Source organism: Ambystoma mexicanum, chromosome 13 (assembly GCF_040938575.1).
Source record: "Ambystoma mexicanum isolate Mex_15411 chromosome 13, UKY_AmexF1_1, whole genome shotgun sequence".
NCBI lineage: Eukaryota > Metazoa > Chordata > Amphibia > Caudata > Ambystomatidae > Ambystoma > Ambystoma mexicanum.
The window spans coordinates 314,850,699-314,865,422 of NC_090938.1; the positions used below are offsets into that span (position 1 = coordinate 314,850,699).

The following is a 14,724-nucleotide window of genomic DNA, read 5'->3' on the forward strand; positions in this document are numbered from 1 at the left end:
TCAAGAAGGCACAGTACAAGCGAGAACCTGACTACCACAGGAGTGCAGATGTAGGGAAAGTTCAGAAACATTTAAACAGATAAAAATACCAAAACCAGAAAAGTGAAGTCTTCATTCAGATAACCCCATTCATCAAAATAGAAAGACTAGATGGGAGTCTCCCCCCGCCCCCCCCCCCCAAGAGTACAGCCTGCAGAGAAAAACAAAACCTGACAGGTTAGGGGCTCAGGTGAAAAGGCATGGGCAACCAGCAGTCCTAGAGGGAAGAAATAAAAGCAAACTAATTCAGTAGTATGTTTGCATGATAGGTTGGCAAGAAGAACCACCACCCTCTCCCTTGTACCCAACTCCTCCCCGTTTTCTGATTATCTATGCCAGTAAACCTAATAAGACAGTCTACTCCTACCAATGTACCAATGATGAAGTAATTCTTCAGGCAGCTTAGTCACAGGAATAGAGAACACAGAAGGTTCTTAAAGGATAACCCTGACCCCTACGACACAAGGGCGCAAACTAATGGGATACACACGTTGGGATAATTAATATTCAGTTCTTGAGTGTTAGGGAGAATTCTCTGTTTAGGCTGAATTTCCTAACCTAGTGAGTCCCCCAGCAGCTTTGCTGGATTTCTGGAGTTTGTTTTTTTTCTCCTGCCAAGAGTGAGTCTCTTTTCCTCACACTCTTGGACATGATTTGAGGGGTTCCTTTGACTGTTAATGTGTTTTATGGGCTATGGGGTCTTTTACTCCATAGGGTCTCATGTGTTTTTACTATGTGTGTTACACAGCACCCTCAGTGCAGTAACACAGGGGTGTCATAGTGACACCCCACCAGAGACTCCATACCCTGGGACTGACTACTGTCTCCCAGGGCATGTAAAGTCACCATTGGCTTTACTAGCTCCAAATTATGAACAGAAACCAGTACAAACCATCATATTGTGGACGTACTGGTCAGGGCAATTCGATTGCCCCTAGGTCTGTTAGTCGAGGGGGCACGTCTCCGTCCCCCCTGATCAAGTTTTTGCTGGGGGCAGTGGATACTACTTTTTATATTCGACCGCAAATAGATCTCTATGGGATTTTCCCATTGTTCGAGGCTACCAACTTTAATTATTTAATTCCTATAGCCTCGAACATACCGCCAGGTTATTTATTTAATATTAATTCACCGGCTGGTATTTTTTGCCAGAACTCTATTCTAAAATGGCGTTTGTGTTCTCTTCTGTGACTCCAACCCAAGTCGAGCCCTTTGTTCCACTTTTTGGCGGGCTTCTCCACAGAAGCCTCCAAAAGTGGTGCCACTCTGTCTGGGTACCACAGGGGGTGTCGGAGGGGGTTTAGGCACCCTGGTCTGAGTTGCCGTGGCAACTCAAGTCGCACTCTTGTGTGATTGGCCCAAGTGGTGAGCTTAGCATGTTTGATTGACAGGTAGGCTGAATTAATGGGGGTTTCTTGCATAAAAGCAGGGCTTTTGGGACTGGAACTTCAGAAGTCGCCACAGGACCTGAGAATCCAAAGAGGGAGAAGCTGAGCCGACCTTCAACGACGACACCACCGGTGGAGCCCTGCTGAACAATCTCACCACTTCCCGACGACAGAGGAGATCTTCTTGCCGGAGAGTGTCTTCCCCTTGAGCTGGTGGGGACAACCAGTTCGCTTTCCTTTTTCGCCTACCAGGACGTCTAGTGGTCGAATTGCCCGTGCCAAGAATCCCCGGGAAACGGGATAGCTATTTACCAGTGAACCACGAAAGAAAGGACCACTCCTTTTAATCGAGAAACTCCACGGCTGGTTTCTTCGCTGGCAGCACAACGACCTCCTGCATTCCTCGCCGCCGAGATCTTCTCTTCTGCCGGACGAAGCACCGACTCGCAACCGCTGCCAGGAACAACTGCCCCCGCTGGAGTGTTCTCACCATTTCAAGGTACTGTGTCCGCCTGGCCTCCCTTTCTATAGATTGCTACAAGGTGACAGTAAATCCTTAACCTTCTAGACTGGGCTGGCCTCTTGACCATCTAACTGGTCCCTTTCTTTTGGTCCAACTTCTTTCTGAACCTTTGAGACTTTTGTGCACTTTTCAACCGTGTGACCTTGGACACATTTCGTTCTGATCCTCTTAAAGTGGATCCGGATTTCTGAACTCCAACTTCACGGTTTGATTCTGCCTTCCTTCCTTGCTGTGTTATTTTAAAAGTGTTGGGACCTGTTTCAATTTATGCTCTGCCTTTCTCTCCCTTTGAAACCGAATTATTAGAGTGCCATCTGCGTTAAGCGCTCACCACTGTCCAAAAATAAGTGGGGCTTTACTTAAGACTTGTCTAATATTCTTTTAAGGGAGTGTATATACTTTAGTGACTGTTTTGAGATTAGTGCCAGTGTGTTTTCTTAGATGTGTTTTTAAATAATTATATATAGTTTACACCAAAGCACTGGTCAGTGTTTGCTTATTCTGTGTTTACCTGCCTTATTGTGTACGCTCTGTATACTGCCTAACTCTTCTTCAGAGACGTCTGACTGCTCAGCCACAGCTTCCAAGTAAATCTGGGTGTTGCAGACTGCTACCAATTGGGTTTGCTGCTAACTCCTGTAGTCCTAAACTTTTTGAAGTGGTCCCTAAGGGAACTGCACAGGTTTCTGCCTAACATTGAGGGATTCCAGAAAAATCCAATAATAATCCATTGTATGGCGAAGAACCACAACACATTTCTTTTTTTTTTTTAAATGGCCAAAGTCCTTTAGAAGATAAATCAGGAAATACCAAAAGCACAAAAGTTCGAGGAATAAGAACTGCAGAAGAAGAAAAAAAAGAATAAAAACAACACAAAAAAAACAGCAAAGGGCAGATACCTTTCCAACAGGAATACATGAGGAAAAACAAAAGAATCCAAAAGTTACGTCCAGCCGTCATAGCGGTTCGGGTGAAGCTACACAATCCGGGAAACAAAGGAGTAGGTCACAAAAGCCAGTAAATCAGCCCAGAAGCAAACCAGACGTCACAGCAGGCAAGGAGTAAGAGTGAGCAATCCTGGACACAAAAATGGGTCAAAAAGTGGAATCGAAGCACAGAAAACAGACATAGGAACAATACTCATTGCAAGTAACACATAAGGAGCACCACACACTTTCTTTGTCTCTGAATAAATACAAAGCCTTGCAGAGTCTAGAGGGCTTCCAGGTAGCGGCGTGAGGCAGGACCTTCGCAACGTAACGTGCACTAGCTCTCGGAAACAGAATTGTAGTACCGTAGGCTGCCATGTGCCGTAAATGTTGTGGCACAGCCCATTACGCTCTGTGTGAGGCACCATGGAATGCACCATTGCTGCAGGAGAGCACTAGGTCAGCATGTGAATCAAAGCCTTGTCGAGAGCAGGTGAGTCACGACAGAACGGTAACAAATATATGAAAGCAAGATAAGTTCTAGCAGGAGAGTACACCAGGCAGTTGAGAGTCCTAGCAGGGGAGTATAAAAGGAAGATGGCAAAACTACCCAGAAAGGACAAAGTTTTGTTGAACCTATCAGACAGTTGGGCGTGTACAAAGAATCCTGGCAGGGCAGTACATCAGGCAGATTGCAAAGCAGCAAGTGCCAACAAAGACAAAGAACTATTAGATCAGAGACCCCATACCTTGAAGAATGCAGGGGAAGGAATCACCCTCCGGAATCACGGTCTTTTCATCTTGGAGAATATTTCGTTGGAAATGTTCTATTTTTATTTCAAGAACACTATTAGCGAACATCAGGTTAAAGACATTTTCCCTTCTCACTATTGTTTTGTTTCTAGTGGGAGTCAGGATAGACCATTTTGGACATAAGGATAGCTTTTTGGTGGGATGTGGCCAACTTCCATGGAGTGAGGCAGCAAAGAAAGCGAGCTCCTGTTGGATCCTGTAAACGATCCTTGGCAGCGTCTGATTTTGCGAACAAAATACAAGGAAAGGTCTCTCAGCGATTCTGGAACGTCCCTTGACAGTCCTAGCACAGACAGCAGAGGATCATTGGCGTTACAGCCCTCTGAACAATTAAAGTGCATGGTACAAATGATGGCGACCTGCACTGCCGAGACCCTAGCGGCCTGAGCCCGCGGCCGGGCAGAAGCGGAGAAGACGATCAGCTGGAGTGGCGTTCCAGAAGAGGGAATTGGAGAAGCAGCTGGTAGTGAAGCGCAGCATGATTGAGACCCCGGGGAACGGGAGTCCGCGGACGCATGGGAACAGGAAAGGGCTAAGGCAGGACTGCAGGGGGAGCGCCCAGAGGAGACTGAGGTAAGGGGTGCACTGAGTCAGAGACCAGCGAGAGGCAACAAGCGGGGGGGACGGATTACCCTGCAATGGAACGGGCAGCCTGGAAAGCACAAACCTACGTGGCAGGAGGGCGCAGTAAACCAACAGTTGGGAAGAAAAAGCACACGTGAAGTGAAGGGTAGGCCGTGAATCGTGTAGTACCCGGAGGAGGAAGCGTTACAAGGAGGCAAACCACCGCAGAGAGTTGTGACTGCGCCTGCAAGGAGGCGCTTGAGCACAGAACGACGCACACACGCTCACTTCAGCCTGAGATAAGGCTCCAGCACAAATTGAAGCAGCAGCGCCAACCAAGCTGGTCGAGCCTCGCGAGGCAGTGTTACGATTCCGAGATGTCGTTCCCGTTCGTGGAATGTGTTGGCTAGAAAGAAAGCGCCTGCATCCAGGATTGTTAAAGGTTGGGCTGCCCAGTTTCTCAGGCATTGGCAGTTGCCATGGAAACACTCAGTAGCAGCACTCCCCGTTGCGAGGCAGGGTTTGATCATGAAACACAGCGCCAATTCAAGCAGTCATGTGCCCTGTCAGCTGTGCAGCGCACCGGGCTCCACCCCCTCTGTTCTGCATATTAAGCGCACAGACGCACCGTTCGCTGCTCCTGATTAATGAAAGCAACTCTCGTTGGATTCTTCGTTTTCAATCACTGCTGTTCTTGGAATCATGGAACCGTTTTACGTCCCGGGACTGCATTAGCTTCCCCTCTGTGCCTTGATTGCCTGCGTTGTTGCTGATCCCTGCTCATTTCACGGACTGCCTACAGCCTCGTCCACGGTCCTTTACTTGCCTGCCCGGTTACCGACCTCTGTTTCTTCAAGGACTGCCTAAAGCCTCACCCTGTGTGTGTTACTGGTCTGCCGGTCTTACCCACAGTCCCTCATCTGTTACCATTACCAACTTCTGAACTGATTATTTCCGTCTGCCGTTTCTGCTAATACACTGTCTTGCTGCTACAGTCATTCGCTTGTCTGCACATTCAATAGTGGTGGCTGTTGGACTACAGTAGTCTTGCGACTACTGCACCTTGCTGTTCTTGCATTGCATTTTGCCTCCTGCGTGGGAATACTTCAGACTACCATCCACTTAGGATCCTCGGTGCACTAACACCTGGACGCTCTGCTGACTTCGGGTGCACCACCCCGGACCTAGTGCGTCCCTCGTGCCGGTCGGTTTTAGTTCCCTACTAATCTCCCCTTTTGTTAGGTTTGTCCCTTTTCGGTTAGCTATTGAATCCCAATCCAGTACTACTAATACCATACTCGTCTCCTCCAGGTATCTGACCCTTGGGAAGAGGAGTTGTGTCACCCAATTGTCAGTGCCCTGGGTTCCACAAAACAGGTTACTTCCTTACCTTGTAGAGGGGCTTAAATACTGGTATTTTACCATTTGCCTTAATCCGTTAATATATCCGGCCAAGATAAAAGTCCTGCATAAGAGTAGATTACAATTCTTTGAGAATATGCAGGAGGCACATTCTTGGATGGACAAACAAGGACTTCCACAACTGCCTGGCAGGAACAATGAAGGATCCTCAAGCGTAACTGCCATAGCATAGCGAGTAAGACCCAGGCGCTATCTGAAAGTCCAAAGTACAGCCACAAACGACAATTGACACATCAAGGCAGGAGTCTCACATTGGAAACACCGGACTGAGACAGCAGCGTCCAGACTGCTGCCTCCATGGATGGCTATCCGACTCCCCGACTTGGGAAGTAGACGCCTGTCGGAGGCAATGAGCTGCTGCACGCCACCCAAGGCAGGGGAGGTGGGGGAAGTGGCTGCACCAGAGCATGTGGCAAGGCAAGTTATCCACAGTTTATAAAAGGTTATTGTTGACAAGTCGTTTTTTGGAGACGACCTGGATGAATGGTCCACTAAAGGGGGTTGTATTGGTAACTAGTGGTCTAACTCAGACATGCGCAATGTTAAAGGTATGACGGAAGTATGGGCAACAGGGAGATGCCAGAATGCTCTATGGGTGAAGTAAATATAAACTCCCTTCTGGGCAAGAGATATACACAGAGGGGCAGGGTCTGCATTGACGACCGGGCGACCAGCAGGGGAAAAGGGTGAGCAAACGGGATGCGAGTTAATGGCACAGGCGTGGTCACCTGGAATGTCAGGGGACTGAACTACTACATAAAAAGAGACTGCAGGTACAGGCATACTTGAAAAGGAAGGGGACACAAACAGCAATGCTACAGGAAACGCACCTCACAGCAGAAAAGCAGGCAGTGATTGCCAGAAAATGGGGAGGGAAAATGTATGGCTCAACGTTTTCAGTATACGCTAGAGGGTGTCCTGGTGTGGATAGCTCCTACAGTCGCCTTCCAGCAGCTGGACTTCAACAAGGACGAGGAGGGAAGGATGGTGGTGGTGCACAGTATGCTATTAAACAGGGAATTATGCCTTGTAAACACTATGCCCTAATCCCATGACTGCTGTGCCTCTTGACTGATAAAACCTTCGTGAGAGGGAAGTGTAAATAATGCAAACTGTACTGCGGCGTAGGATGGGAGAGGCGATGAGTAATACGTGGGAGGAACATCCAGTCGAAAGAACGTTAGAGTTGGTAAGTAACTTGTTCTTCGAATGGATTGCTTCTTCCCACGTATTCCTCATCTTACGATAGACTCCCATAGCAATGGTAATTTTGGAGGTGGGAGTACTAATTATTTTTCTCATGGACGGAAGGGAGTACCGCCTTGGTAAATAATCCTTCATTGGAAGAAGCTGCATCTAAGCAGTAATGCTTGATGAAGGTATGCATTGATGCCCATGTTGCGGCTGAACAAATATCCGCTACAGGGACTACCCTCTAAAGAGCCGCGGAAGTAGCCATACCCCTAGTGGAATGGGTTCGAAGCCCATCTGGCGGGTCCTTTCCCACCAATCTGTAGCACTCAACTATAGCCAAAATGATCCAGCGGGATATGGTCCGTTTTGTCACAGTCAATCCCAATTTATGGCCAGTATAACCCACAAAAAGTTGGTCATCCTGACGCAGTTTTGACATTCTTGATCTATAAAAACTGAGAGCCATTTTTGAGTCCAGTCTATGAAACATCTCCTCTTTGCCCAAATGAGGAGGGTAGAACGTTGGTAGTATGGTTTTTTGTGACAAGTGAAAGTCAGAAACTACTTTTGGTAAAACAGAAGTTTTAACGTTAAGTACCACTTTGTCTTTGTGAGAAGTAGTGTACGGAGGTTTGTGTGAGGGAGCCTGCAACTCACTAACCCTGTGGGCTGATGGTAAGGCCACAAGGAGGACAGTTTTTAATTTTAGAAGCCTCAAGGGACAGTAATGTAAAGGCTCAAAAGGCATACCTTCCAGCATTTAGCTCCATGAAATGGCAAATTTTGCGGCACAAACCTTTATTTATTGCTGCATTTTTGCGGGACATTTTGTAAGATGTAAGATTGCCACATTGCAGGAAAGAGGCAGAGTGCAAGGCTCGAAGAGAGCCAGGCTATCATGATTATGTATCTTTTGTATTAATTTAATAGGAAGAGTCCCAGATGTCTCTGGCTTGGCAGAACAGTGTTTGATTTGGCTATATTTTTGGTTTAATGTGCATGCCTATTTAATAGTATTAACTAAATTGATCATCATCAGTTGTAATGCTGAAAATATTCCCCTTCCATGTTCTCCAATCCCCAAACACCCACACACCTCTCACCAACTCCCCATCACAATTTGCATTCCTGAACCTCTCACTCGGTCATTCAAATACGCACGTGCTAAGTCACACTGTCAAGTCACAATTTGCACTCCCCAGCCCCTGCAACACTCCAAATCGTACTCCCAACTCACACCTTACACTCTACAATTCCTCCTGCAATATACAGTCCTTCATTCTTTTGTGCTGCTTCTGCATCTTGCATCCTTTCTCCCATTCTATCGCACTCTTGCCTCATCCTTTTCCCCCAATCTGCAGCTCACTGCCTCTTTCCGGCCAACCGCTTCCTCTCGGCTTTCTGGCTTACTGACCACACGCTCTCTTCTCGCCCTCAGATTTCTGGGCCACCGCATCACTGCTTCCTCTGCTCTCTTGTGCACCGCTTCCTCCTCTGACCCACTGCTCTGCCTCTGTTTTCTTGCCTATCACTTCACATCTCACCCATCAGTCTCCCACTCTCTCCTTTCCCTCTCATAGTGTGACCATTTTTTAATGTAGATTTTTGACCCAGTTCCTAAAAAAAAAAAGGGGCATTTAAAAATAGATCCGAGTATGTGCTAATTTTGGACAACCCATTTGTGGAAATGAGCAGGTTACCTTATTCTCAAAAGGTGACCGGCGCATTTCCACAGGCTTGAGCTGTAGCATAAATTGTGCGCTGGACAGCTGCCTTGAATAGGGTTATGGGTTGTTTGACTGAAGTGTAATTATTTGCAGCGGAATTGACCGTAGTCAATTTCGCCGCAAATTGATTTGCACTTCAGAAAAAAAATAATAATTATATATATCTCTCGAATGGTACTGTTTGAAATAGGTACCTTAAATAGGAGCGCTGTCCCAGCAGTGCTCTGCAAGCTCCGAGCACCTTTCACAGGGACAGGCCCTTCAGGAGCCTGCCACTGTAAAATGCGACCCAAAAAATTATTTTTTATCCTGTTTGAGGAACAGAAATGCACACAACACCTCAGCGGTTCAGACCTTAAAAGAAATGCATGACAGGGTCAGGAATGACCCAGTCATGCAGTTCTACCACCACATCCCGTGCGCGTAGGGTTGCCTACAATTTCTGCACATTTAAAAGTGCATCTTGCTTGGAAATATGGGATGCACTTTTAAATTGGCAGAAACGCTCCCTGATTTGCTCAAGGAGGTGAAAAAGGCCATCTGAATGGGCATGCATATAAAATGTGCCCATTCAGGTGTCCCTTGTGGATTGGGCTGCTCTTTTTTTAGGCGCAAATGAGATGTTAGCGCATTTCATTTCTTGCGTAAAAAAAGTTTAGAAAACCTGGCACCCTGAGTGTTTTTTTTAAACAGTAGTTCTTATTTTTTGTTTTTTTAAAAGATGATGTTTTGGCACAAAACGGCCGTTTTCGCTGCATTTTGCAGGATCGCAAAATCGCTATTAGCTGGGAGGGTCTGAAAAGGTATACTAGTTAGAAACTTAAGTACAAGATTTAAATCCCAAGTCGGGACATGAAAAGGGGAGGAGGGTACACATTAGTGAGCCCTTTGAGGAATTGAATGATTAATGGAATTTTGAAGTAGGAAACCTCGTCCGAGGAGTGCTTGAAAATAGACAGCGCAGCCGGATAGCCTTTAATTGTTCCGATCTGGAGCCCCAGATTGGCTAGATGCAATAGGAAAGAAAGCATCATTGGGGTGCCACATTGAAAAAAGGGTCCACATCCTTCTCCCTGCACCAGTTACTGAATTTATTCCAACGACACCGGTACAGGGATTTAGTTGCTGGCCTTCTGGCCGAAAGCAAAATCTCCATTACGTCATCTGAAAGATCCCAATTCTTGCATCTCAACATCTCAGAAACCATGTGTGAAGGTGCAGTGTCTTGACCTCTGGATGTAGAACCCACCCTTCCTCTTGCGAGAGAAGATCGTCTCTGAATGGAAGACGTATTGGAGGGCAGATGAACATGTCCAGAAGGTCCGGGTTCCACGTCCTCCTGGCCCAATCTGGGTCAATTAGGATCATGGTTCTCCTGAACTTTCTCAACCTCCTGATTACATGAGGAATCACAGAGACTGGCGTAAACGCGTACAGAAGTGGAAACTCCCAGTCCACCACAAACGTGTCTCCTAGAGCTCCTCTCAGAGGAAATTCCATTGAGCAGTACTGTTCACACTTCCGGTTGACCTTGGTCGCGAACGGATCCACTTGAGGGGTTCCCCAAAGGGTGAAGATCTCTTGAAGGACTTCCTGAGCTAGTTCCCACTTGTGGGACACTGTTCTGCCTGCTCAGAGCACCTGCCGCTGTGTTCTGCTCAACAGCTAGGTGAACTGCCGATAACGATTCCCCCTCATATTGCCCAAAACCAGAGCTGCATTGCCTCTCTGCACAGTGGTAGTGACCCTACTCTCTTGTGGAGGTAGTACATGGCCACTGTGTTGTCCGTCATTATCAAGGCATTCTATGCCTGTACAGAGGGCAGGAAGGACATCAGTGCTAGTCTGATTGCCCTCAGCTCCTAGAGGTGGATGTGTAGTTTGGACTCCGATGGAGACCAACAACCGCCGATTGTCAGATCGTTGGTGTGGGCTCCCCACCCTGTTAGTGAGGCGTCCATCACTACAGTTATCTCCGGCCATGGTTGCCAAAAAGATTCTCCCTTGAGAATGTTGTCATTGCAAGCCCACCAAAGAAGGTCTTGAGCCACTGTGCTTGGAACTTGCAGAAGATCCGACATATTCCCCGATATTGGGACCACTGAGTCCTGAGAGCCCATTGAAGGGATCTCTGTTAGGCAGAATCCAGTGCAGTTCCCTCAGGGAGCACTACACCAGATTAGGACTACAAGTGAGAGCAATAAATCCCCTTTGGTATCAGTCTGTAACACAAAGATTTAGTTGGTAGCTGTGGCTGAGCAGTCAGACTTATCTCAAGAGGAAGATGAGCAGTATTCAGGGTTTACACACTAGGTATCACAGTACTATGGTACAAGGAAACACTGACCAAAGCTTTGTATCAAAAAGAGAATATATTTATTCTATACACATCCAGTTCAACACATAAATCATAGTTGATGAAGTAAGTTAAATCATGGAAAAGTATATACAACTCCCTATTCAATTGTAGACAAGTTTGTGGTAGAGTGAAAACTGAGCAAAACGGCACAGTGAAAACCAACTACAAATGGCACCCTATCAATTTAACGAAAGGGAGGGAGAGCACAAGTTAAACCGAAATATCTTCAGACACCCCCAGTAACACTTCCCTGAAATTTTGTGAACAAGTAATGCACAGTGACACTTTAGCAGAAAGATAAGTGAATCAAAACTGAGCAAAATGGCACTCCACAAGTTAAAACATTAGGAAGGAAGAGGGGTTTAGAAGATTCAGGTGCATCAACACAGTTCTTATTGCAAATCAATCTAGTGAGAGCAGATCTAACAAATCAGCCAGAGTCAATAGGCCAGAGTCAGTGGTACAGGACCAAGAGCTTAGGAGCCAAAATGTTCTTGTAGCTGCAGTCAAGTCTTTGGTAAACGAATATTGAAAAGGTAGATGCGAGGCGAAAGACAATGTTGAGAGAGGGCGGCCAACCCAACAAGTAGATAAAGGATTTAAAACACCTTTAGCTCTACCACAGGGAAAGGGAGGCCTGGCGGAACAATGTACCTTAAACATAAAGAAGTGGCTCCTGCGGTGACGGTTGTTCCTGGTAGTTCCTGCAGTTCGAGGGATCCAGCAGAGGAAGAGAGGCTCTTGTCGTGGAGGAAGGTTTGAGTCACTGCACTACCCAGGGATGAAACCAGCCACAGTGCTGCCAAATGAAGTTTAAAAAAGGTACGCTCCTTTTAATCGCGGTCCGGCTCGATAGCTGCCTGGCTATCCGGTCTCCAAGTGCTGGGCACTGTCGATTCATTCAAGGCAGGTCCGGAGGAGCGATGGGTGAACTGGTTGTTCCCCACCAGCTCAAGGGAAGGGAGCTCTTTCGATGAAGATCTCCTCTCGTCGTGTGGAAGAAAAGTGGTGAGACGATCCAGCAGGGCTTCACCAGTGGTGTAGATGCTGAAGATGTCTATGGCTTCTCTCCCCTTCAGTTCCGTAGTTCCAGTGGCGACGTCTTGCTCTTCCAGTCCCCAGAACCCTGCTTTTATGCACAAAGAGACCCATTCATACAGCCTAGCTGTCACTCACATAGTGGAGTGGTCTTCTTGGCGGGAGACCCTCCAGCCTATCAGGTTAGAGTGCGACCGGAGTTGCTGCGGCAACTCTGTCCAGGGGTTCTGCTCCCCCTCCCAAACAACAAACCCACCTCAGACTCAGAGGCGCCGAAAGGAGGGCTTCTTGGCAGAAGCCCACCAAAAGAGCGAGCAAAGGATCCCTGACCTGGGTTAGGAGTTTAGAGTAAAACACGAGAAAGAATTTATATCAAAGTTCTGGCAATTAAAACCTACCAGAGTAAAGTTAATAATAAAATAAACCGGCGGCATGTTAGAGGCTGTCAGTAAAAATCCCATAGGAAAATATTTGCGGTTGAATATTTTTGGTAGTAACCCCTGCCACCAGCCAGAAAGTTTAGAGAGCTGGACTGTGAGGTACCCCCCCGAAAATGAAAACAAGGGAAAAACTATTAACCCCTTCCAGTATCTCCATAGTAAGATGGGTTGGACTGGTTAAGTTTTTAAGATTTGACTACTAAAGTCAATGGGGACTTTACATGCCCTGGGAGACAGTAGTCAGTCCCAGGGTATGTTTGGGGGTCGCTACGACACCCCAGTGTCACTGCACTGAGGGTGCTGTGTAACACGTGCATAAAGATGGTTCCTATGGGTGAGAGAAAGTCCCATAGGCATTAAACACAAAAATAGCCTAGAACACACATAGCAAAAATGCCTAAGAGTGGAAAAAGAGTCTCACTCTTAGCAGGTAAAAAAGAAATAAACCCTTCAAATCCAGCAAAGCTGCTGGGGAACTCTATAGGTAAAGGAAATTAGCCATAGAATGAGAATTCTCCCTAACAATCTCATGCTCAATCAGGCCTCTAGCACAAGAAAGATGCAGGATGCCATGAGACCGAGCAACCTCAGAAAAATCAAAGGCCGGCAGATGTTGGGCATTTTGGAACTTTACCACCATCTGCAGAATGTGGAAAGCTCACACCTGGGGAGGCTAGGCTTTGCACAAGGAAGTATCCAGGACTGCTCCGATAAGCTGGAGCTTTTGGGATGGTATCATGTGGGACTTCTTGTAATTGAGGGAGAAGCCCAGTCTGTGAAGGGAGTCACAGGTGATTGACAGATGATCTTGAGCTTGTTCAGGAGAACGCGCTCTGATCAACCAATCGTCCAGGTAGGGGTAGACGTGAATCACCCCCGTCTCTTGAGACTCGCTGCCACAACCGCCATCAGTTTGGTGAAAACCCTGGGGGCAGAGGTCAGCCCGAATGGCAGAACTCGAAACGCACAGTGAGAACCGCCAACCGCGAACCTCAGGTACTTTCTGTGCTTGAGATGGATTGGCACATGAAAGAAGATCCAATGATACCAACCAGTCTTGGAGTTGGAAACCTGAAGGATCTGAGAAAGGGTTACCCTCTTGAACTTGTCCTTCCTGAAGAAGTTGTTGAAATTTCTCAAGTCCAAGATGGGTCTCAAACCTCCGTCCTTCTTTGGAATGAGAAAATAAGGGGAGTACCAACCCTTGTTCCTCTGCGCTACAGGTACATGTTCTATTGCACCTTTCTCTAGCAGGGTTATCATTTCCTGCAAAAGGAGCGGATCTGGAATCTTGGTAGAATTGGCTCCAGGTGGATGGTCCTGAGGTCTTTTTAGGAAGGGATGGCAGTAACCTTGAGCTGCTGTCTCCAGTGCCCAAGCATCTGAAGTAATGCGCCGCCATTCTTTCAGATGCTGTGCGATTCTGTCTCCCACTGGGGTCTTGTGTGATAAGGCCTCAGAGTAACTTGGAGGCGGCTGCAGGAGCTGCCGAGGGAAAAGATGCTGTTCCTGAGGCTGGTTTTGCACCTTTTCCTCGTCCACCACGAGGGACTTTCTTTTACCTGTTTGTATGGCCTGTCTTTTTCCTCTACCAAAAGAGGAGTAGAATCGAAAAGAACAACCTCTCCAGGAAGATGAGCACGAATAAAGTTTCTGAAGATGGGGGGCATGGCCAACCGCCATGCAAGGACGCACACCCGGCGAGCTCCGCTAGATGTGAACATGATATGCTGGCAAAATACACTTTAACGATGCCCCAAACATCTGTTTAATCGCCGCAACCATCGCTGAAGACTTTGAGCAACTCTACCTTGAGTTTCGTGCCCCCAAAAAGACCCGATTGAGAAGCGGTACTGTGAAACGCAGAGCTGGGGAGCCAGATGGAAAATGGCGCCCACCGTGGGAATGGACGGAGTGGCGATGTGCACATCGACTTGATCCACCGAGCCGAGCTGATCTGGATGAGCTGGAAGACAGGCGGAGCATCCTGAGCACAGTCGGGCGCTGGCAGAGAGGGGCTGATTGCCGTGTCAGAAGAGCTGAAGCTGAACGGCTCTGGCGGTCCTAGCACCCCGTGTGAAGACAGTGCCTTGAGCGGAACGAAAGGACAGAACGAGCGGAAGACGTGCAGGACCACAACTGCTGAACGCAGAGCTTGGACAGCGTGAGCGAGCCCGAGGGCAGCTGCACCACAGCGGGCCGCGAGAGGTTACCCCCTGGAGGTAGGCTGCAGAGTCAACAGAGCCGAAGGATCTAAGCAATAGAACGCCGCGGAGCAGAGCGGGATT

The 14,724-nt window shown here is 47.6% G+C and overlaps 2 protein-coding genes across 4 annotated transcripts in view; one reads left to right on the forward strand and one right to left on the reverse strand.

The window, feature by feature from the left end:
- Positions 1-14,724, reverse strand: part of EMC4 (ER membrane protein complex subunit 4) — a 619,623-nt gene that overhangs the window by 517,092 nt on the left and 87,807 nt on the right. The gene's annotated exons all lie outside the window — the stretch shown is intronic.
- SDR39U1 (short chain dehydrogenase/reductase family 39U member 1) overlaps positions 3,923-14,724 on the forward strand; it is a 2,065,420-nt gene continuing 2,054,618 nt past the window's right edge. The window contains exon 1 of one of the 2 annotated variants that reach the window (XM_069633774.1): positions 3,923-6,095. Coding sequence is in view for 1 of the 2 variants with exons in the window: in XM_069633771.1 (XP_069489872.1) it covers positions 6,086-6,095 (10 nt within the window). In the remaining variant the exon portion in view is untranslated. The remainder of the gene's footprint in view (positions 6,096-14,724) is intronic. The other variant, XM_069633771.1, reaches the window with a different exon arrangement.